Genomic DNA, 23,195 nt, shown 5'->3' with positions numbered 1-23,195 from the left:
ATTATTTTACAATATTATATTGGTTGGTTTTGCCATACATTGACATGAATCCGCCCCGGGTGTATATGAGATCCCCCTCCTGAACCCCCCTCCCACCTCCCTCCTCCCTTTATCCTCCCTCTGGCTCATCCCCGCACACCAGTCCTGAGCATCCTGTAACATGCATCGACCCTGAACTGGTGATTTGTTTCACATATGACAACATACATGTTTCAATGCCATTCTCCCAAATCATCCCACCCTCACCCTCTCCCACAGAGTCCCAAAGACTGTTCTATACATCTGTGTCTCTTTTGCTATCTCGTATACAGGGTTATCCGGAGAAGGCAATGGCAAGCCACTCCAGTATTCTTGCCTAGAAAATCCCATGGACGGAGGAGCCTGGTAGGCTGCAGTCCGTGGGGTCGCTAAGGGTCGGACACGACTGAGCAACTTCACTTTCACACGTTGGAGAAGGCAATGGCAACCCACTCTAGTGTTCTTGCCTGGAGAATCCCAGGGACAGGGGAGCCTGGTGGGCTTCCATCTATGGGGTCGCACAGAGTCGGACACGACTGAAGTGACTTAGCATACAGGGTTATCAATTTGCATCTTTCTAAATTCCATATATATGCGTTAGTAAGTTTTTGCTTTTTTGTTGTTAAATTTATTCTTAATTATTTTATCCCTTTTATGCTACTATAAATAGAATTGTTTTCTTAATTTTATTTTTGAATATTTTGTAGCTTTTCTGTGGAAATAACATGGAAAAAAATTTTTTTATGTTGATCTTATGTTCTGGGAACTTGCTAAACTTCATATTGGTAATTCCAGTAAGGTCTTTTTGTTTGTTTGATTCCTTAGGATTTTCACAAACAAGATCGTGTCATTTATAAATAACCATGACTTTACTTCTTCCTTTCCCATCTGTGTACCTTCATTTTTAATCTCTTTTTCTTGCCTTGTTGCACTGGCTAGATCCTCCAATAAAATGTTGAATAGATGTATCCAGAGCAGGTATCATTGGCTTGTTTTGATGTAAGTTTGAAGCAGTTACTCTATCACTGTTTAGTGTTAGCTATAAATTTTTCATGGATGTCTTTTAACAAGTTGAGTAAATCATGTTCACATCACACTGTCTTCCTTTTTTGTTTATCTTATAGTGAATGTTTGTTGTTGTTTAGTCGCTCAGTCATGTCTGACTTTTTTGCGACCCCATAAACGGTAGCCTGCCATGCTCCTCTGTCCATGGGATTTCCCAGGCAAAAATACTGGAGTGGGTTGCTGTTTCCTTCTCCAGGGGATCTTCCCAACCCAGGGATCGAACCTGTGTCTTCTGCATTGTAGGGGGTTCTTTACCGCGGAGCCACCAGGGAAGCCCAGTGAATGTTTAGTGGAAGGCTTTTAGCCCTGACTTCCACCCTTGTGGGTTCCTTTTTGGTGTTTTTATTTGTTTAGTACATTATCTCGGCTGAATCTGTGGAATGTTTCCCCAGGGAATGTGCTGTCTGTGGTGTCTGCTCGGTTTATTGTTTTGCTTTGCTTTTTCTCGTTTTCATTTTTAAGCCTGGCTCTCTGGGAATGGGTTGCATTTCTTAATGGCTTCGCAGTCCCCACCAGCACCTTGCGCCTGTAAAGACTGTGTCTCCTGCCGGGAGATCTCTGTGTGGAGAAGAGCGTGTTCCGCGTCTGGGTCATTTGCAAGCCTGTCCTGGCTTTTACTTTCCGCCGGGCCCTGTCTCATTCCCTCTGCGCATGTGCAGAGCCCTCAGCCAGTAATCTGCTCTCCCTACACGTGGCTGAGGTCCTCACCTGCACTGACTGTTGCTGGCCCGAGCATCGCCCGCTGCTATAACACAGTCCCCCATCAGCTTCAGTTGCCAGGCCTCACGGCCCCTCCCACCCTGACAGAGCTTGCATGTCAGGATGGGAGAGGTGAAAACACCCACAAGTAAGATCTCTACAAATTCCCACCCTCTACTTACTCAAAGCTCGGCAGTTTTAAGCATTAGTGCCTCTCAGACTCAGTTCTCTGGAATGGTTCCTGGTGCTACTTTTGTCCAGCTTTCATGTCACTTTTTAAGGTAAAATTTGCTGGTCCCCTTTAATTGGAATTAGCCACGCTTCCCATTCCTGTTTTAATTCCTGACATGGTAATATCAACTTGGAAAGTCTTAAAGTTATGATGTTTTAGGGCCAAAGTGTTTGTGCTATCATCACGTGTTCATTATTCCCAGTAATCTATAAAATTATTTTGCTTTCTCCAAGGGAAATTTCACTGGAGTTTGATTGGAATAATTTAACAGGTTAATTAACAGATACTTTTTTTTTTTTTAGTTTTATAGCAGGTCCATTGTACACATACATTTTGTGTGTTTAAACAGAAATGCAAGGATAGTTTAATGTTAAGAAATGCATTTGTGTGATTTTATCAATATGTCACACAGAATCCCCTTTATTATCTGCTAAGTTAATGTTGAAATATCCTTTCAATGAAACATAATACTTAAATAGTAAGTCCCCTACATACAAATGAGTTTCAATTCGAGAGTGCGATCGTAAGTCCAATAGTTCACATAGGTAGCCAACTAACACAGTTTGCCTATATAGTACCATACGGTAACAGGTTTATAATATTTTTCACACAAAGAATACATAAAATAAACATGAACTCTAAAGAAAACATTTTCACTGTTATAGTATGGTACCTTGAAAAGTATAATAGTACAGGTCAATAACTGACACTTGGGTGGGCATTGAGTAAACATGCAAGAAGAGTTACTGACTGGAGGTGGGAGATGGCGGAGCTGGAGGACTGTCAGCAACAGGAGACGGAGGGCCGGCCTCTTTGTCACTCACACCTGACGTTGATGGAATGCATGTTCACATCTTTGAAAGTTCTCAGCTTGAAGGTTCATATGTAGGGGACTTACTGTACTCACATTTATAGGAAACCTCTTAGTAAACTATGGTGCCTGTTACCACCAGTCTTATTTGACATGTTTTAGGCATTTGGGCCATGTCAGTAAAACCGAAAGTAAATCACGAGCAGTAAATATTGAAGATTGCCTATGAATGTTTAAACCTAGAAAATCCCAGAGAGTTGAAAAGCTGTTTTAGTGGCATACATTATGTAAGAAGGGCTGGGTGCAAATAGAATCTACTAGGAGCCGCTGAAGTACAGAAATACCCTGAGATACCCTTAAAAAGAAGTGTCTGGACTCTGCTACGAAAACTAAAAATCATGTACTGAGCAGCTAAAAGAAGATGCACGTAAAAAGCATGACGTGTTTTGGGATGGGCAGGAAGAAGGTATGTGGGTTGTAAAACCATCCTGAGTTTCTGGTCTTCTCCCTCTGGCGCCCCTGGGCCCGTCCCTGTGGTGACCTGGGGAGACATGGACCTGTCTCTTGGCAGGAGGAGGAGGAGGAGCAGCCGCAGCCCGCGCAGCCCCCCACCCTGCCCGTGGAGGAGAAGAAGAAGATTCCAGATCCCGACAGCGATGATGTCTCCGAGGTGGATGCCCGGCACATCATTGAGTAAGGGTTCTCTCCGCCTGCTCCCACTCTGCCAGCTCCCTGCGTGGGAGCACCAGCAGAAGCCATCAGAATCCCAGCTCCTCCTTGAATAGCCCTGTCCAGCTGGCAGCCATTGCTGGACCACATAGGTCAAATGGACTTAACTTCAGATGTCTCTGATTTTCACAGGGTGTAATGACAGTCCATCCATTCACGTGGTTCGTCTTGTGTGTAGGAGATGGTGGGGTTTAGCACGAAAGATTTACCACGCTTGTGCTCCAGCTCAGCCCTCCCCCTCTCCTCCCTGGGAGAAGTTGTTTCCTCAGCGTGTGTCTTCCACACATGCCCTGTGCTTTTTTTTTTCTTTTCATTTCTTGGACACTCTTCCGCCCCTTGCTCCCGTGTCTGTGTATACACAGCGTCTCACTCTGTTCCACATCTGGCCGCGTGGTGTCCCTGCCATGGTCTTGTACTGTGGCCTTTGTCTAGCGGTGGTCATTTAGGTTATTTTTCATCCTTTGCCCTTGAAAGCAGTTAAAATTATTATACCAGTTTCCTGGTGGCTTACAGTGCAGAGTTAGCGGATACTCTTAAATAGAGGATTTATATGTATTATATAAACTTCAGGCATGAAGGGGAACCACTAGAACAAACATACAATCTTTTTAATCTATTAGAAAAACCCTCTAAGCCAGGAGTCTACAGCCTCCAGGCCGCAGACTGGTACCTCTGTCAGATCAGCAGCATTAGATTAGCAATAAAGTGCTCAATAGTATGTAAAGTACTTGAATCCTGATGAAACCACCCCATCCCGCACTCCATGGCCTGTGGAAAAACTGTCTTCCATGAAACCAGTCCCTGGTGCCAAAGAGTTTGGAAACCACTGGTCTAAGCTAAGAAAACCCAGCTTAACTGGGCAGGATGGGTAGGGTGATAGAAGGACAGAAACATAACGTAAAGCAGTATGATGGAAATTGGGTCACCTGTATCTGTCACATTAATAAAAATGGGAGTAGTTTAATGTCATTTTTCAAAGAATTCCAGATTGGATCACAAAATCTCCAGTGTATAAATGACTCAGGTTTGCAAGGCTGTCAAGTGTACATTTTCCCTTGAACTCTCAGTAGAGAGGGTGGACCATGCAACCAGCCTCCAGCAGAAAGTAACGCTTCTTCCCTGCTGTGACAGGGAAGGCGCCCGCTTGGCACCCAGAAGTCCAGTGTTGGCCCCCTAGGTTACCATCTGCCGGCTTGCCCATCCTCAGACTGTGTGGCTGCTCTTGGGCTCATCATCCGGCTCAGGCCGTAAAAGCTGCTCCACAGAGGCTTGTGTCAGAAGCATGTTGTTCCAGGTAAGAGTGTTTGTCTTCACATGGCCCTTCCATTTTCCTCCCAGGAATGCCAAGCAAGATGTGGACGATGAGTACGGCGTGTCTCAGGCCCTCGCTCGTGGCCTGCAGTCCTATTACGCTGTGGCCCACGCTGTTACCGAGAGGGTGGACAAGCAGTCGGCGCTTATGGTCAATGGCGTGCTCAAGCAGTACCAGGTAGGTTGGATGGGTCCGAGTCCACACAGCAGTCCTGACAAAGGGGTTGAAATGAAATGGTACAATCAGTCAGTTTCTCCTGCGTGCTTGATTCGGGCCTGGCAGAACAGGAGCACTGACAGGCTTTTAGCATCTGAATTCCCCCAACAGCTTTGCAGTAGGCTCTGTGATCCTCCAGGTTTCATGGGGAGTTTGAGGGATAAGTGAGGAGCAGATACAGCAGTTTCTCAAAATCAAATGGTTCAGAGGGAGCTCAGCTCAGTGCTCTGTGATTACCTAGAGGGGTAGAATGGGAGGGTGGGAAGGAGGCTCAAGAGGGACGGAATATGTACATACTTAGGACTGATTCATATTGTACAGCAAAACCCAGCACAAAACAGTAAGGCAGTTATCCTCCAATAAGGAAAAAGAAATCACAAGGTTTGGGAATGGCTGAGCCAGAATGGGACCCGGGTGTGGGGCCATGGGGGCTCTGTGCAATGTGAGGCAACGAGCAGGGAGAGCCTAACAGGTCTAGACTTAGTCCTTTCTTCTCAGAAATGCAGACCTGTGAGGGTCATGTGATCATGACTCTAAATCTCTGTGTCAGAGCCTGGCCTGGAGCAGCCATGAAAAGGAACTGCTCATCATAGAAATTTCTTTCTCTGTGACTGTGTGGCCTCTCACCCTGAGCTCATCTCAGCTTCCAGGAGACAGCTGGCATGCCTCCAACCAGAGAGCATGCTCCCTGTCTGCTGCTTGGTGTGTTGGTGACCCCTGAACCCTGCCTTTCCTTCCAAGCACCCAGCACCTCTGCTGACATCAAGTTCCGAAGGTGAATCCTGTGACCAGTGGAAGTTTCCAGAGAGGCCTGTGTAATCACAGAAGTCAGAACATGGCCACGACTTACTTAATCTGTTAGGAAACTTCCAGATTTGCCTTGAGGACAGTCTTCTAACTGCCTGTGGCAGAAAGCTTTGCAAGCTTTGGAAACCTTTCACTTCATCTTGAAATGCTGTCGAGGCAGTTAGTTGTGTGGTGTACTCGTTACGCTGACGCCCCAAGGCTCCCCTGAATCCAGGGTCACACATCGAGGGCAGGCTGGTCCCAGTGGGCTGTGTGGCTTGGTATCCGGCAGTGACAGAGACTTAACAGTTTAAACATGTGCCTGGAAAGGATGTTTCATACCTGTCTCTCATGAGACCAGCAGCCCTCTGATTCCAGAGAAAGGAGTGTGAGGTGGGGCTGAGTGGGACAGAAGAGAGTGTACCTAGAGCAAGATGCTGAGTTAACATGGCGGCGGTGGTCCCTGGCTGGGTTGGAACTTGGGAGTCTCCTAAGCGCAGGGAACCCTCTCACACCCCACCTGGGCCTCAGCTCTGGCCGCTTGTCCTTGCAGATCAAAGGCTTGGAGTGGCTGGTGTCCCTATACAACAACAACCTGAACGGCATCCTGGCTGATGAGATGGGCCTGGGCAAGACCATCCAGACCATCGCGCTCATCACGTACCTCATGGAGCACAAGCGCATCAACGGGCCCTTCCTCATCATAGTGCCCCTCTCGTGAGTGCCCACCCCAGGTTGGGAGTGCCCGCCCGAACAGACACCTGTGTGTTAGTTTGTCCAGGCCACCCTCATGAAGGACCACAGCCTGGGTGGCCTAGCCATAGGCCCTGCTTCCCTGGGAGCCCGCGTCTGGGTCCAGGGTGTCCACAGGGCTGGTTTCCCTCGAGGCCTCTCTCCTGGCCTTGCAGACGGTGTCTTCTCTCTGTGTCTTTACCTCTCCTTCCCTCTGTGTGTCTGTACCTCATTTCCTGTTCTTACAAGGAAGTCATATAGTCTTGGGTTAGGGCTCACCCTGAGGACCTCATTTTTATTCATTACCTTTTTTTTTGTTGGTTTTCTGATATTTATTTACTTGGCTGAGTCAGGTCTTAGTTGTGGCATGCAGGATCTTTGTTGCAGCCTGCAGGCTTTTTGCTCTGGTTCACGGCCCCAGTAGTTGGGGCACACGGGCTTCCCTAGTTCCCCCAGGCGCTAGAACACAGGCTTAATCGTTGTGGCGCACAGATCTGGCTGTTCGGCGGCATGTGGGATTCTCCTGAATCAAGGATCGAACCCATGTCTCCTGCATTGGCCGACGGACTGCTTGCCATTGAGCCGCCAGGGAAGCACTGCCCCGGGTTGTAGTTGTGGCTTGCTGGCTCAGTAGTTGTGGCGCCAGGGCTTAGTTGCCCTGCGGTGTGTGGGATCTTAGTTCCCCGACCAGGGATCAAACCCACATTCCCTGCCTCAAAAGGTGGATTTTTAACCACTGGACCACCAGGGAAGTCCCTTCATTACTTCTTTAAAGACCCTATTTCCAAACATAGTTGGGCTCTGGGTGTGAAGACGTTAGCATGTAAATTCTAGGGGGACACACCCAGCGCACGGCTGCCTGCCTCTGGGTTCAAGGCGCAGGGTAGAGGAAGGGCAGGTTCTGGGGTGCCTGCCCATATGATCCCTGTGGGCGACTCTCACAGGCTGTCCTTGGTGTCCTCTTCAAGGCCTACAACCAGCAGATTCCACTCCAGGTTGTCACAGAAACCCGCCCACTAGAAACATGGAGATTTGGTGTTTGTTCAGGTGCTGTTTCCGCTTCCTGCTAGGGCACTGAGCTCTGCCAGTTGCATCCCAGCCCAGTCTGGGCACCACAGATGCTCAGCTGTGGTGGTGTCTGGTACCTGAATGACGTCCTGCAGAAGCTCTCACTTGCAGTTTCTTGGTGGTACTAGCCTCTTCCTCCCCACAGACACCCTTGTGGGTGTCTTAGCCACTCTGGGGCTGCCTCTTCCCAGCTCCGCATATGACACACGATGGTTCTTCTGCCTGCAGGGTTTTTCCATAAGTCCTGGGACTGGCTGTCCTTGACCTGGTTCCAGTCACATGTTAGGCGGCAGTCCAGCTATGGGCCCAGGGGATGGTCTCCTCTGATGTGGCCAGGCCTGGGTGTGTGCACTTGGCCTGGCTCAGAAGGGGAAGCCCTTGCCTTCAGCCCAGTGTGCAGTAGGGGCCATGTCAGCTGACGAGGTGGGTGATGGGAAACCATGTCCTCATCCCCCAGCCCATGGGAACATACTTTCCTGCCTGGAAGACGGCCAGGCCTTCAGAGGCCATACGACCTGTGGCTGGGGGCCTCAGGAGCCTCCACAGTTTACTGGGAGAAGTTGATTTTCCCCTTTGCTTTCTCTTGCTCATGGTGGTGTAAATCTGGCTGCCTTAGTGGGAATAGATCTTTGTAGAGAGGGAGTTGTTTCTAGAATAGGCAGGAGGTCCTGGGCCTGCAGCTGGCCTTGCCGCGTCCTCCCTTGGGTCGACCCAGCTTCTTGTCGACGCCTGCGGCCCTTGCCTGTGTACATCCACAGCCCTCCAAGGGCTCCTGTCCCCTCCCTTCTGTTTAGGTGTGACTTCATCTCCACCAGAATAGCTCTGTGTACAGCGTGCTGTGCTGCAGACTGGGTTTGTTTTTTTTTCCTTGGTTGCACCTTGCTGTTTTCGGGATCCTAGGTGAGAAAGGGGATAGTCATAGAGCTTCTCAATACCCTCAGCAATGAGAGCACGGAGTCCTAACCACTGGACTGCCAGGGAAGTCCCATGGTTTGTCTCTTTTTTAATATATGTTTCTTTAAACTTTATTTTGTATAGGAGTATAGCCGATTAGCAATGTTGTGATGGTTTCAGGTGGACAGCAAAGGGACTTAGCACATGAAAAGCTATTCGGCATCACTAATAGCTAGAGAAATGCAAGTCAAAACTACATTGAGGTACCAGTTTTTAATTTTCATTTTGAAAATTTTTTAAGACTTACAAACAACTGCAAAAGCGGCTTAAAAAGTGTACAGAGCTCACATCACCTTAGGACAGTTTTAACACCAGGCTAGTAACAACACGGTGATAAATCATCACTGTTAGTGACTCCGGAGGCATGGTTCAGATGTTGTCAGTTTCCCCACTGAAGACCTTTTTCTGGTCCAGGGTCTCTCCCCTGCCTTTTGTTTTCGTGTGCTGCGATGTCTCTGTGACAGCTGCCCAGCTCGGCTTTGTTCTTGTTGATCTTCGTGAGCCTGAATCCCGGGCAGGTGTTTGGTAGACCATCCCTCCTCAGACAGGGCTCATGTGATGTGTCCTTCTTTCTAGAATTCTGGCAAGAACCTCCAGGAGGGGCTTTTGTGCCCTTCCTGAGGCTTCGCATCAGAGGGCACAAGCCCGGGGCTCCACAACGAGAGAGTGTCACTTCGGTCTGTCTTTATCTTTTGGCCGGATGGTGCAGCACGAGGGATCTTAGTTCCTTGACCAAGGATCAAATCCATGCCCCCTGCAGTGGAAGCATGGAGTCGTAACCGCTGGACCACCAGGAAAGTCCACAGTTTGTTCTCTTCTTATGTGGTGCCTGCTGGTTTCCCCATGCAAACGTAAGAGTTTTCCTTTGTAATTTATAAGTATCTCACGGGAAGAGACTGAGAAACTCTGTGACTATCCCGTTTCTTACCATACTCTTCTTTGTAATGTCAGCATCTGTCAGAAAGTCTCGCCTGAAATGATGATCCCCCAGGGAAATGCCCAGGAAAGGTTTTCTCTTTCCAGCGTTCCTTCTGCAGTCTTGGAATCCACTGCAGGGGAAAGCTGTCTCTTCTCCCTCATGTAATAGTTTAATGGTTTAGTTCTTCATAGCAGCGTTGACTCATGGACCCTATCATTAGTATTTTGCTTAAGAAAGAAAGTGAAAGTGAAGTCGCTCAGTCATTTCCAACTCTTTGCGACCCCATGAACTGCAGCCTACCAGGCTTCTCTGTCCATGGGATTTTCCAGGCAAGAGTACTGTGTCCTTTCAGCATGTCCCCGCCATTGCCTTGTGATGGTTTGTTTACTGTCGAATAGTATCAGCTTTACAGAGAAGTTGGAGAGATGGTACCCAGAGCTCCTGGTACCTTCCTCTGGCTCCCCCTGTGGCTGATCACATCTTTTTTGCTTGTGTGTGTGTGTTTTTGGCCTCCCCGTGGGATCTTGTTCCCTGACTGGGCTTTGAACCCATACCCCTCTGCATCGGAAGTGCAGTCTTAATCAGTGCACCTCCAAGGAAGTTGCTGTGGTTGATCACATCTTATGTGACCCTGTTACGTTTGTCACAGATGAGGAATCCCCACTGGCCCATTATATATATAGTGAAAGTGTAACTGAACACAGTACCATTATGCAAACTTTATGCAGATTTTACTAGTTTCTCCCTGACTCCTGTTTTCAGTCTCAGGGTCCCAGGTGACATTTACCCTTCGCGTCTCCTCAGGCCTCTTCTGGTCTGTGACTGTTCCTCAGACTTTGCATAACTTTAGTGACCTTGATGGTTTTGAGGAGATTGGTCGGGTGTTTTACAGGAAGTACTTCAGCCTGGGTCTGTTTGGTGATTTTCTCATCCTTAGATGGGATGATGGGTTTTGGGAACAAAGATCAGAAGTGAAGTCCGCCTCTCAACTCATCATGGGGGCAGTTACTGCAGCGTGACTCTTCACGCTGGTGGTTGACCTTGATCACCTGGCTGAGGTTGTGTGTGTGGTAGGTGTCTCCACTGTGAAGTACTTTTCCTTCCCCTTTCCATTCTGTATTCTGGGAAAAGATACTTAATTTAGCCCACACATAATAGGTGGGCAGTTAAGTGCTGCCTCCTTAAAGGGGAAATCACTGTACAAATTATTGGAAGTTTTCCCTTCCAGGATCACGGCCACCTCAGCCTTTACATCCTCACGGACATCAGTGTGGACGGTGAACGGCTGATGTCAGAACCAGTACCTGACTGTCCCTTCCTTGTTTCCCCCAGAACCCTCTCCAACTGGGCCTACGAATTTGACAAGTGGGCCCCCTCCGTGGTGAAGGTGTCCTACAAGGTATGTTGCCGCCTGAGGAGGTGGGCGTGGGCAGGGTGGGGGAGTAGGGGGTACATGTGGTGAAGAGGGATGTCGCCCTACCTTAATGACAGGACGCACGTGTGCGTGCCTTCTTAGGTCCTCCACGTGGGGGCTTGGGTCATTTCATTTCGAGGAGGGATGCTTTTGCCAAGTTCTGGATGCAGTGTGTGGACTGTGCTGGTGTTTGTTACGCCAGCTGAGCTCCGAGCCTGTCCACATAGGCAGACTCAGTGAGTGTCCGCCATGGGCTGCTGCTGTGTGATGGGCTGCTCACTGTCCCCACCATCTCTGGACCAGTTCACCTGTGCACTGGGGGCTGATAGTGCCTCCTGTCCTTGTGGGGAAGGCGGGGGGGACGGGGTGCCTCACGCAACCACTCGGTGCAGAGCTCAGTCATGCCCTTGGCTTCGGGGCTCCCGGGTCCAGGCTTGCCACTCTGTGCCGCGGAGCTCTCAGCCCTGTGATGGGAAGAAGTGGGTCCTGGCAGAGACGACAGCATATGTAGGGAGAAATTGGTGCATTTGAGAAACTAAATGTTGTCCTGCTGCCAAGAGCTTTTGGACATGAAGCAACTTATACTCTAGTTTAAAAAAAATTTTTTAAAGGAAAAAGAGCTTCTGGAAACGAGTGCAGCTCAGTCTGTCAGAACAGTGAGCTTGAAACAGGGAACCAGACAGATTTGCTAACCAGGGAGAAGCCGGAGGTGCCCTTATGGAATGGTCACCATGGACTGCACCTGTGTGGGAGAAACGGTGGCCTGAGTGGGGACCCAGGAGGAGGAAGGCATGGGAAACGGAGCTGGTTGCCCACCAGGAGTGGGGCAGGTGGCGGTGCAGGCTGCAAGCCACCCAGGGTGTGCATGCCTCTCTGCTCCCTGCACAAGGCCCTCTGCGTGGAGGTTGGAGGGGGAGCAGCCTGGGGGTGGAGTTGACGGAGGGACAGCCACTTGGGGGCCAAGTTGGGGAGGGCAGCAGTCTGGGGTGGAGTCGGGAGAGGGCCAGCAGCCTTTGCCAGTTCTCGGCCTTACCAGGGCCCCAGGACTTGGGGGGGCTGAGGCGTGTGCGTCTTCTCTACCTCACAGGGCTCCCCAGCAGCCAGACGTGCTTTCGTCCCCCAGCTCCGCAGCGGCAAGTTCAACGTCTTGCTGACGACCTACGAGTACATCATTAAGGACAAGCACATCCTTGCAAAGGTAGCGTGTTTACCTGTAAAACAGGGCAGCCCGTCCCATCATGTGCTGTCCAGGCGCCTGTGATCCTGCCCAGGCTGGTCATGCATGGGTCACACTTCTCATTTTCTCAGACCCCCTACAAGTCTTTGCTCAGTGATCCCTTGCATATGCATAAGGACAGCTGCTCTGTGGGTGTGAAAAGCCTCAGTCAAGGTGGCTTGGGGTTTGCTTCTCTGACTGTGTGTTCCCAGGCTTGACCTGGATCACGTCCAGAGACTGGCACCATCTACACAGCACGTGGACCAGCTTTTCTCGGGGCTTCTGCCCAAAGATCCTGGTCATATGTGATGCCTCCCAGCCTTCCTGTCCTGCCTGCCGTGTCCCTCACAGGGCCATGTTGAGGCCCTCCCCCATCTCCACCTGTCTCTAGAGGCCTCGGACCTGCCTCCCTGGTGGCTGTGTCTTTCCACCCCAGCGTACAGGAAAACAGCCCGTGAAGCAGGCGGGGTCCAGCCTTCAGGGCAGCGTGCTCTGAGGTCCTGTGTGTCCCATCGGCCTTGAGCCACTGAACTGTTGTGGTTAGTGGGTGCTGTGCAGCTGGGCAGCCTCTTAGCTGACTCGGTTGTGAAGGTGGCTCTAGTTGGGCCACCAGTGAGTTACCAAGAATATACTATGACCTAGCTGTAAGTCAGGCACAGGCCTTTGCCTCCAGAAAGCTCTTTTCCGAGGGTGGGGAGGGGTTGAGCTGCCGCGTCTGGCCTTGCTGACCGTGCCGGGGAGGAAGTCAAGGGGTAGAGCGCTTTACACGTTAACCCCCACCTGTGGGGCACACTCATACTGATGACATTCGGTGCTTGATCTGCGTCTGAGCTACAGGTAAGGAAACTGAGGCCCAGGGAGCTGGCATCCAGCCTGCTTATCCTAGGGCTTGTGCTGTGGGTCACACTTCTGACCCAGGATAGAGCCAGGCCCATCCCAGACACAAAAACAGGGTTCTGAAAGTCCTGTGTGTCTGACAGTGGCTTTAAGCAGTTTAAACCCCCCACCGTGGGGGTTACTTGTGGGAAAGGACTGATACCCCCCGCCCCAATCAGTCCTGCCTTTTCCTTTGGGACACCTGATGTGCAGAGCCTCAGCTTGGCCATGCTTGGTCCCCAGGAGCTAGATGCCAAGGCCCGAGTGTCTCTGAAGGGCATCATAATTGTACATAAACAGGGGTTTATACCTGCAGCCCCTGCCTAACCAACCTAACTCCCAGTTAGAATTGGCCTCTAGCCTGTGTCCATTGGCCAGGCAGCCACTGACAGGCTCTGGGGTATAGGCGGCGCCCCCGCAGCACAGTCTGCCCCCAGCTGTGCCTCCCTGCCTCCGAGCCACCACCTGCTGACTGGAAACGTTTAGTCATTCAGTCGTGTCCAACCCCCATGGCCTGTAGCCCACCAGGCTCCTCTGTCTGTGGGATTCTCCAGGCAAGAACACTGGAGTGGGTTGCCATTTCCTTCTTCAGGGGATCTTTCCAACCCAGGGATCGAAACTGTGTCTCCTAATTACAGGCAGATTCTTTACCATCTGAGCCACCAGGGAAGCCAGATTGAAACGTACCTGTTACCAAACCATGTCCCTTCTTGACCCTACCCCAAGGACCTATGATCAGCAGGCTGTGTATTATTTAGGATTTTTTTTTTTCTCTCTACTGGATACTTGGTTTGTGTATTTTTCTTGGAAAACCAAAGTTCTTCTCTGGACTTAGTTTTGTTCATCTGACAGCAGTTCACAGCCACCGCCCTGTCCATGCGTCCGTCCTCACCCACGCTTCACAGAGCTCTCCTCCTCTGATGCTGTCATGCTTACGTTCCCCACCTTGATGGGCCGTTCTGCCTGGAGTCTTCGTGCCTAATGGCAGTGAACTTCTCACCCAGGGGACAGCCCCACCGCCTGTCCTCCACTGACCACCCGCTCTCGGCCCGCAGATCCGCTGGAAGTACATGATCGTGGACGAAGGCCACCGCATGAAGAACCACCACTGCAAGCTGACGCAGGTCCTCAACACGCACTACGTGGCGCCCCGCCGCCTGCTGCTGACGGGCACACCGCTGCAGAACAAGCTGCCCGAGCTCTGGGCGCTCCTCAACTTCCTACTGCCCACCATCTTCAAGAGCTGCAGCACCTTCGAGCAGTGGTTCAATGCGCCCTTTGCCATGACCGGGGAGAAGGTGGGCAAGCGGCCGGCCACGTGCTGGGGGGGCGGGGCGGGGAGCTGTGGTCTTCGGCCACAAGCAGCTCCAAGGACTGTCTGAGCTGACGGTCCTGGTCCAGCCGGCTTCCCCAGGTGGTTGTGGATTGAGTGCCCACCGCAACCGGCCTGGCCACATACATGGCAGCCCTGCCACAGAGAAGGGCAGAGAAATCCCAGGGGATCCTCGGGGCTTCCCTGACCCTGTGCCCCAGGCACAGAGTGGGGATGTGACATAGCAGGGCCTGAGGTGTGAAGGCGCAGCTGGAGGGCTTGAGGGGAATTTAATTCTCACCCTGAGGGCAATGGGTGGCTCTGGTTGTTTCAGTGGAGACAGTGGTCAGGTCCTGCCCCTTTTGTTTTTAAAGAAAATAAAAAGCTGTGGGCTGTGGCTTGTATCTCTCACATCTGTCTGTCTGTGGGTGGAGTTGGTAGTCTGCCTGTGGGCCAGCTGTTTTCTGTTGAAGGAGGTTGGCGGCCTGAGCGTTGTACTGAGGAGATGGGCTCGACTGCAGGGTGGACAAAGAGCCCCCTTGCCCGCAGCCACGCCCCAGCCCACTGAGATTCTCCTCAGGTCTGGGGCAGTTGGGACCACCACGTTCTTACGGGGGACCTCTGCATCGTCTCTGGGTCCCCCCTCCTTGGCACTGGCTGAGGCAGAAGCCCTCCTAGAGGAGAAACTGAGGCCCTTTCAAGGGTCTCATAATTAAAACAAGCCCCCAGTTTTCAGACTTCTAGGACTCCCACTCTAAGAGCAAGGGAACAAATGCCATGGTTTCACCTACTTTTAAGTTGAGTAAAAGCTCTACCTAAAGGGTCCTACCTAAAGAAAAAAATTCAAATGTCATCTTATTATTCACTTAAAAATGGCTTTAATTCAAATTTTGGTCAGAGTAGCAGGCCCACGGGAGAGCAGCCTTTCTATCCCTCTCTCCCATAGAGGCTGAAATGAGAGGGTATTGGGGCTCCCAGTAGACGGAGCCGTCCGAGCACCCCCAGTTTACACCATGCGCTCTGTCCATGTTACCCCTGCAGTGCTGGCCAGGTTCCGTTTGAACATGTTCTCAGGGTTCCAGACACGTGAGTTTGTGTCACTCTTGGGGAGGCCACTCAGTGTGCTGCCATGTTTCTTGGTGCCCTGGGGGCTTCGCTTCCGTGTCCCAGGGCTTCGCTTCCGTGTCCCAGGACTTCTGTGGAAGGTCTCAGGTCCCTGCAGTTTTCCACAGGAAGAGTGTGCCCCGCCGTGCTCTCGTAAAGCATAGAGCCGCCTGGAAAGGAGACGCTGAGTGCAGGGTGACACCAGGTGGCCCTGCCCACGTGTCGCTACTCCCCTGGAGGTAACACTTGGCTTGCATGTCTCTCTGGGGTGCCAGGTGGACCTGAATGAGGAGGAAACCATCCTCATCATCCGCCGTCTCCACAAAGTGCTGCGGCCTTTCCTGCTCCGGCGGCTCAAGAAGGAAGTGGAGGCTCAGTTGCCTGAAAAGGTGCTGTGTTTACTTTGAGTGGAGGGAGCCCTAATGCAGCATTCAGCATCATGATGGGTTGCCCGGGTAGGGGGGGTCCCAGTTGGGCGGCTCTCTGGAGTCCCAAGCCTGGCCGTGTCTTGCTCAGCATTCAGGAGTCAGTCTCACCTGGGGATGGCTGCTCACCTGCACGGGTCTCTGAAAGTGCAAGGCAGGTGTGCTAGGGGCCAGCTGAGTCCCAGGCCCCATAGTGGCCCCTCCCCTCTCTCCTAAGGGGGCTTTGGGTCCCCACCAGTCACCCCTCATGTCACTCCTGCTCTTCGTTCCTGGGCTGGCTGAGGGGAGGCCTTTGAAAGAAAGCTGTGTTGCCCCTCTGGCCCAGGATGCCCCCACATTTCTCTAGCCCCGTGCATCTACTGCAGCCCGGCTTCCCTCATGCCCTGGGTGTGGGGGCTCTTCACCATCACCCTCGTGTGCAGTGATCAGAGGCCAGCGCCCAGGATGCCTGAGAGGCTGGGAGGTCAGGACGGGCCCAGGCTAGGCTCTGGGCCCCGGGCTTGGCTGATGGCAGCGTGTGCCCACAGGTGGAGTACGTCATCAAGTGTGACATGTCGGCCCTGCAGCGTGTGCTCTATCGGCACATGCAGGCCAAGGGGGTGCTGTTGACCGACGGCTCCGAGAAGGACAAGAAGGTGGGCCCGGGCCCCGTCCCACCTGGGTGTCCATGGCGGGCAGGCGGGCAGCCTGGGAGCAACTGGGTGCGTGGGAACCAGCAGGCTTTCTCCTCCTGGGAGGTGATTTTTGTGACCAAGGCCCCATCTGGTTGTGATCCTAAGGGCATTGACCAGCTCTGGTTTAGATTGTAGCTGGTGTGGTTCGGTCCAATCCGTTAGGCTAAGGGAGCAGAGGCTGAGGGCCTGTTTTCAGGGGGTTCTGAGCCTCCCAGTCAGCAGTCTAGGGTCCTCTGTTCGTGAAGGGCTGGCTCCTGTGGGTGCATCCATTAGCAGTGAGGATCCAGCACGGACCATAGCAGTTAGAACATGCAGGCACGTCCCATGTTCCCAACAAGCCGCAGCCACTGGGTCCCTTCTCCTTGTCATTACGTGAACTTGGGGTGATGTTCATTTATAATGGAGAGGAGTGGGGGCTAGGTGGGCTGCTTCCTCCTGGGCCTCTGAGGCCCCGGGCCTACCCTAACAACCCTCTTCTCACCGGGACTGAAATCATCCTTCCAGGTTCCTCAACTCTGTGCCCTCTGCCTCGAGGTTGGCCCGGCCTCCCCATTTCCTCCTCCACATGTTTGGTTTGGGCTCTTTACCTGGGCTATTGTGGCAGCCCATTTCCTGGTTTACTTCTTTGCCCACGGCACCCCCGCATCCTTCCTTCATCCTGAAGCCAGAGGTCTTCCTCAGCCATCACGGCCCATCTGGCTACAGGCCCCAGGGACTCTCCCAGTGCCCGTGCAGCTGGCCTTATGAATTGCAAAGTGTTTGTGATCCGGCCTCAGCACTTTGCCAGTCCCTTCCATCTTGCTGGCCTGGCCCCTCCTCACTCTGCACCCTCCAGGGTGCCCAGGGGTCTCTGCTTCCCCCAGTGCTGGCTTCATGCTGGCTTCTGAGCCCCAGGAGGAGCCAGCTCCACATGCCCGGCCTCCCCCTGCGTCCTCCTGCCACACCCACCCCTGCCCCACCCCACACAAGACCAGTTTGGGAGCCTCTTGTGGCTCAGCTGGTGAAGAATCCGCCTGCAATGTGGGAGACCTGGGTTTGATCCCTGGTTGGGAAGATCCTCTGGAGAAGGGAAAGGCTACTCACTCCAGTATTCTGGCTTAGAGAATGCCATGGACTGTATAGTTCTTGGGGTCACAAAGAGTCAGACACCACTGAGTGACTTTCACTTCCACTTGTGCCTCCTCAGGGCAAAGGTGGTACCAAGACCCTGATGAACACCATCATGCAGCTGAGGAAGATCTGCAACCACCCCTACATGTTCCAGCACATCGAGGTGAGGCCTGGCGGGGCAGGGCCGGGGCACTTCTCTGTGCAGCTTTAAAGATGAAGAGTTTATAACTAGGTGATGCGTGTACATTTGTCTTTTTATTGAGATTCTCTCTGCAAGTCCTTATTGTGAAGAATCCAAGCAGTGTAGGAAAATATGAGAGAGAGGGACTCTCCTGGTGGCCCAATGGTTAAGACTCTGCGCTTCCATTCCAGGGGCATGGGGTTGATTCTTGGTCAGGGAACTAAGATCCTGCATGCCCTGTGGTGGCCAGAAAGAATACATAAAATTTTTTTATAAAGGAAAGAGAAAAGAAGTATGTAAGAGAAATGAAAGTCCCACTTTGGATGACCAGGAAGCCTTCCAGGCTGTTCTCTGGAATTGCTTCCCACCCAGGGTGGGAGTGGTCATGCCGCCCCTGCTGGTTGGCTACTAGCCTTTCCCACTCGGCAGTGTGTGGGGCCATCCCAGGTCAACGTGTGGAGAGCAGTGTCCCTCTTCATGACAACTCCAGCCATGACCTTTCTGGGCCCCAGTACCCTTAAGAATCTGGATTCTTGCTTCTGAAAAGCACACATAACGATTTCCCTGATGGTCCAGTGGTTAAGGTCCAGGCTTTCACTGCAGGGGCTGCAGGTTCAATCCCTGGTCCGGGAACTAAGATCCCACATGTTGCGACCAAAAAATCAAATGAATTTAAATGAAACGTACATATATCTACACACACTGGCGTAAAGTCTCAGGGTCAGCGCAGACCCCCCGACAGTCCGTCTCGGCGCTCCAGAGATGACGTCAGGTGCGCGGTGTCCTTGTGCGCACCTTTGGTGGGTGGGGCCGTGTGGGAAGGCGTGTTGGGGCCGGAAAGCTGTCGTCAGCACTCCACGTGGTCTTGGAGCTGCTGTGGGTGGGCTCGGAGGCATGGGACCGCGACACCTGTTCCTGCCCCCCCTGACCCACGTCTCATTCCATTACAGGAGTCCTTTTCCGAGCACTTGGGGTTTACTGGCGGCATCGTCCAAGGGTGAGAATCTCCCTCACTTAATGGGATGGGTGGTCCACTGTGTTTCTCTGTGGTTGACTTTGTTTCTGTTGTCACAGTTGTCTGCTTTCAAAGGCAGTATATTCCTGGTAAAAAAACTTAAAAAACATAGATGAGCCCAAAGAAGAGAATAAAATTTCTGCACTTTGAGGGACTTAGTGGTGGTCCAGTAGTTAAGACTGTGCTCCAAATACAGAGGGCCTGTGTTCGATCGCTGTTCAGGAAGCTACATTACACCTGCTGCAATTAAAGATCCTGCATGCTGCAGCTAAGACTCAGTGCAGCCAAATTTAAAAAAATCTGCAATTGAGAGTTGACCAGACATGACTTCCAGGTCCCACTCGTCCACTTCTGGGCTTTGTGACTCGTTACAGCTTCCCTCAACACTCTTGAGCCTAAACTCTGTCCACCGGGAGAGAAACACTTTTTATACAGTGTGCCACCCACCTTGCCGTGGGGATGTTTTCCCCAGTATTGTTTATAAATTGCAACCCTGGCACTGTTTGGCCTTAGCATCGGGCTCGGATATTGCCTCAAGGTTTCACTCTTAAAACATTCTCAGCACTAAAGCCACCATCACTTCTCTGGGACGGTAAACTATTTCTGAGAGCAGGAACCCTGAGTGAAAGAGTCAAAGGTCCTTTCGCTGTGTCGTTTTTTTGTGTCAAGTTACATAATGGGGTCCCACAGACCTGGCCTTGAGTCCTGGCCCTGGCAGGCCAGCAGCCATGTCACACTGCCTCCAGCCTCAGTTTCCATACCTGTAAACCAAGAATGACCAAAGCCATGGTGGCCCTCAGCCCTTCTCACTCTTACCAAGATCCTAGTTGCTCTGTAATTCACCTGGAAGGCTTCCCTGGTGGCTCAGATAGTAAAGAATCTGCCTGTGATGCAGGAGACTGAGGTTCGATCTCTGGTCAGGAAGATCCCCTGGAGAAAGAAATGGCAAGTATTCTTGCCTGGAGAATCCCAAGAACAGAGGAGCCTGGTGGGTTATAGTTCATGGGATCAGAAAGAGTTGGACATATAGCACCCCACTCCAGTACTCTTGCCTGGAAAATCTCATGGACGGAGGAGCCTGCTGGGCTGCAGTCCATGGCGTCGCTAAGAGTTGGACACGACTGAGCGACTTCACTTTCACTTTTCACTTTTACACATTGGAGTAGGAAATGGCAACCCACTCCAGTGTTCTTGCCTGGAGAATCCCAGGGACAGGGGAGCCTGGTGGGCTGCCGTCTATGGGGTCACACAGAGTTGGACACGACTGAAGTGACTTAGCAGCAGCAGAGCGGTTAACACTTTCACTTGGCTTAGGGTGGCCTGAGTTTATTTTAGTTGGATTGGAATGGCTCTGCTGAAACTTTGGGGGCTGGGTCATCTGCCAAGGGAGACAGTCGTGTGGCCCTGGACCTGGTGGCCAGCCCACCCAGGACTGGTCAGGTGGTGGGTGGGAACACACATCCTCCGCCCGCCTTCAGGGCACTGTGGTTCACGTCCTTTGTGTCCCTCCCCAGGCTGGACCTGTACCGAGCCTCAGGGAAATTCGAGCTGCTCGATAGAATTCTTCCCAAACTGCGGGCCACCAATCACAAAGTGCTGCTGTTCTGTCAGATGACCTCCCTCATGACCATCATGGAAGACTATTTTGCATATCGCGGCTTTAAATACCTCAGGCTCGATGGTGAGTGTGGCGGGGAGAGAGATGTGTTTGAAAGGGCCTTGTTATCCACTGCTGCCGAAGCTTCTGGTGGACTTGCCCTCTCCCGTGAGGCAGGGCAAGGCCCAGAGCCTCCAGGCCTAGTGTTTGGAGTGGACACAGTGGCGTGCTCAGTGACACAGGCTTGTGGGGCTGGGGGGCGAGGTCCTGGGAGTACTGTGCTGGTCTCACAAATAGGAGGTTTAAAGTCCTTGCACCGTAACGCTGGGTCCAGTGTCTAACGCATATCTCATGGGCTAATTTTAGTGGGACGTGACAGGAACTCATATCCTGTGGGCATAGGGAAAAAAGCCTTAATAGACTCACATAACTGAACTTTAAGGGTAAGCTTGCTTCAGGCACAGCTGGATCCAGGTTCCCAGATGGTGTTAGAGGAGCTTTTCTGGGGCTCTCGGCTCCCTTGTCCTCCACTTTGGCTTCATCGTCAGGCATCCCTTCCAGGCTTTTCTTCCACCCACAGAAATTGGGGTGTCCCCAACACTGGGCAGACACAGTGTCCCCAGCAGAGAAGCAGCTTGTCTTTTCCCCCAAGGGTCTGGGGTGAGCTTTCTTTGGACTGCTGTGAGCGACATGCCCCCTCTCCACTGCCCTGATGGCTCTGGAGCTGAAATCAGACCTATCTATGCCGGAACCACAAGCGCTGGGAGGAGCAGGAAAGGGCGGGATGGAGGGATCCAGGTGTTGCAGGGGTAATAGGGGCATGTCCATTGGGAACCACACTGGCCTGTGACCATCGGAAGCCTGGTTTCTTCCTTGTTGCCAGCAGAGGAAGTCCTGGGGAGGTGGGGCTGAGCACAGTGCTGACAGTGTGCAGGGCTCCTGATCCAACACGTGTCAGCTGACCAGGACGGCCCTAGAGGGAGCCCCTGCTCTCCATATGAGGGAGTGAATGGGACTCTCAAGAAAAATGGACTTGGGGGAACTTCCCTGGTGGTCCAGTGGCTAAAACTTCACCTTACAATGCAGCGGGTGCAGGTTCAATTCTTGGTTGGAAGCTAAGATTCCCATGTGCGTTGGGACCCCAAAAACTAAACATAAAACAGAAGCGATACTGTAACAAATTCAGTAAGGACTTTTAAAAAACTAATTCACATCAAAAAATAACATTTGAAAAAAGAGAGACTTGACACCCACTGGGCTAAACACAGTTAAGAAGAGTGGGATAGACCACATTTCTGCAAGACTTTGTCTAAGCTCGGTACCAGCTGCATCCATGGCTGGACTTCCCAGACCTCTCTGCCCCTGTTGTGTGTTTCTCGGTGCCTCTCACGGTACTGCGGATTTTCAGACCGTTAACTTGTGATTGCTGGGTGGACCTGTCTGTCGGAATCGGCCCTCCCCACTTCCGCCCAGAACCTTTGCTGCATCTCCGTTTTGCCTTCTTTCAGCTGTTCTTAGAATTCCATCCAGGGTAACTTTTACAAACACAGCTTTGGTCAGGTGCTCATGTGTCCTGAGGCTGGAAACTGCATCCCTGCCAAGGCCCGTTGCGCTGGCCTCTGTAGGGTCTGAGCTTTCACAATGGTGACACCGCCCCCTAGTGGACAGGCCGAGAGCATGTTCCCACCCACCCTAGTATATGTCCACTTGCCCCCCAGCCCCTTTTTCTCTCCATGACAAGAGTCCTCTGTGTAAGTGAGGACTTCCGTATGCTGGACCACGGTTGCATCTCTAGCATTTCATGTGGTCACTGCCACATGGGTGGAAACTCTGGGAAAGAAATTCCTGGTGGTCCAGTGGTTAGGACTCTATGTTTCTACTGCCGGAGGCATGGGTTCAGTCCCTGGTCGGGGAACTAAGGTCCCACAGGCCTCTCTGCCCCCCTCTCTGCCCCCCAGAAGGAATGGCAAAGGGTTGGGGAGCTCCGTGACATGGGGAGTGGAACCTTCTGCTGTCAGAGTGCTGAGAGTGAGGGTGCAGCCAGGGGTACCGGAGCAGCCCGTTGACCCGGCCCTGCCCAGCCGTGCCTGAGGCCTCAGCCCCTCCTAGGAGCCAGAACAGCCCAGGCGCCATGGACCTTGGGCCTCTGTGCTGTTCATCCTGATGTGTAGGCGAGTCGCTAGAAGCAGCACCAAAAATGACACCTGATTTCACCAGAGGCGTCTCTGCTTTGAGTTGATAGGAGCCTAAGGAGCTTAGATGCCCCTCTGAGGATCATGCCTGGGGCCCTCACATTCGAGTCTCTGTGGCTTCACAAAGCGGGGAGCCATCCTGCCCAGAGAGAGACGTATCCCCATTGTACAGTCCCATGTGCTTGCCTGTATCGATGGTTCCCTTTGTGAATGGAGAAAACCCACCACAGGGGCATGGAGGCAGGCTCCAGCCTCTGAGCAGTCACTTGATACCATAGCAGCACCGTGTGTCCACCCAGAGGCCCCTGTTGGGTTCGGAGAGGTGCACTGAAACAGCGCCGCTGCAGCGTCTCCCACCACCCCCGGACAGCAGGTTACAGCAGTGCTCAGGAGTCAGCCTGTTGCCTGGGTGTCTGCTGGGTACCAGCCCTGTGTGTCAGTGCCTGCCTGTCTGGTGCCTGCAGCAGCCCCAGTTCACATCGGGGGGCTCATTTGCTTCTCCTGGGGTGGGCAGGCTCTCGGTCAGTGGTGTCACCCT

General features: G+C 52.3%; 1 protein-coding gene across 7 annotated transcripts in view; it reads left to right on the top strand.

Annotated features, from left to right (window-relative positions):
- The window catches only part of SMARCA4 (SWI/SNF related BAF chromatin remodeling complex subunit ATPase 4), a 90,193-nt gene that overhangs the window by 40,136 nt on the left and 26,862 nt on the right, over positions 1 to 23,195 (top strand). For all 7 annotated transcript variants that reach the window (XM_088839008.1, XM_055428877.2, XM_055428876.2 and 4 more), the window contains exons 14-24: positions 3,397 to 3,518; positions 4,893 to 5,043; positions 6,422 to 6,585; positions 10,874 to 10,940; positions 12,043 to 12,153; positions 14,103 to 14,345; positions 15,739 to 15,852; positions 16,416 to 16,523; positions 17,749 to 17,835; positions 18,804 to 18,850; positions 20,383 to 20,549. In XM_088839008.1, the coding sequence (XP_088695134.1) occupies positions 3,397 to 3,518; positions 4,893 to 5,043; positions 6,422 to 6,585; positions 10,874 to 10,940; positions 12,043 to 12,153; positions 14,103 to 14,345; positions 15,739 to 15,852; positions 16,416 to 16,523; positions 17,749 to 17,835; positions 18,804 to 18,850; positions 20,383 to 20,549 (1,381 nt within the window). The remainder of the gene's footprint in view (positions 1 to 3,396; positions 3,519 to 4,892; positions 5,044 to 6,421; positions 6,586 to 10,873; positions 10,941 to 12,042; positions 12,154 to 14,102; positions 14,346 to 15,738; positions 15,853 to 16,415; positions 16,524 to 17,748; positions 17,836 to 18,803; positions 18,851 to 20,382; positions 20,550 to 23,195) is intronic.

Source organism: Moschus berezovskii, chromosome 8 (assembly GCF_049115385.1).
Source record: "Moschus berezovskii isolate FMDL1 chromosome 8, NW_MosBer_1.0, whole genome shotgun sequence".
Lineage (NCBI taxonomy): Eukaryota > Metazoa > Chordata > Mammalia > Artiodactyla > Moschidae > Moschus > Moschus berezovskii.
The sequence above is the reverse complement of the archived record's forward strand: the minus strand, read 5'-3'. Positions and strand labels throughout refer to the sequence as shown.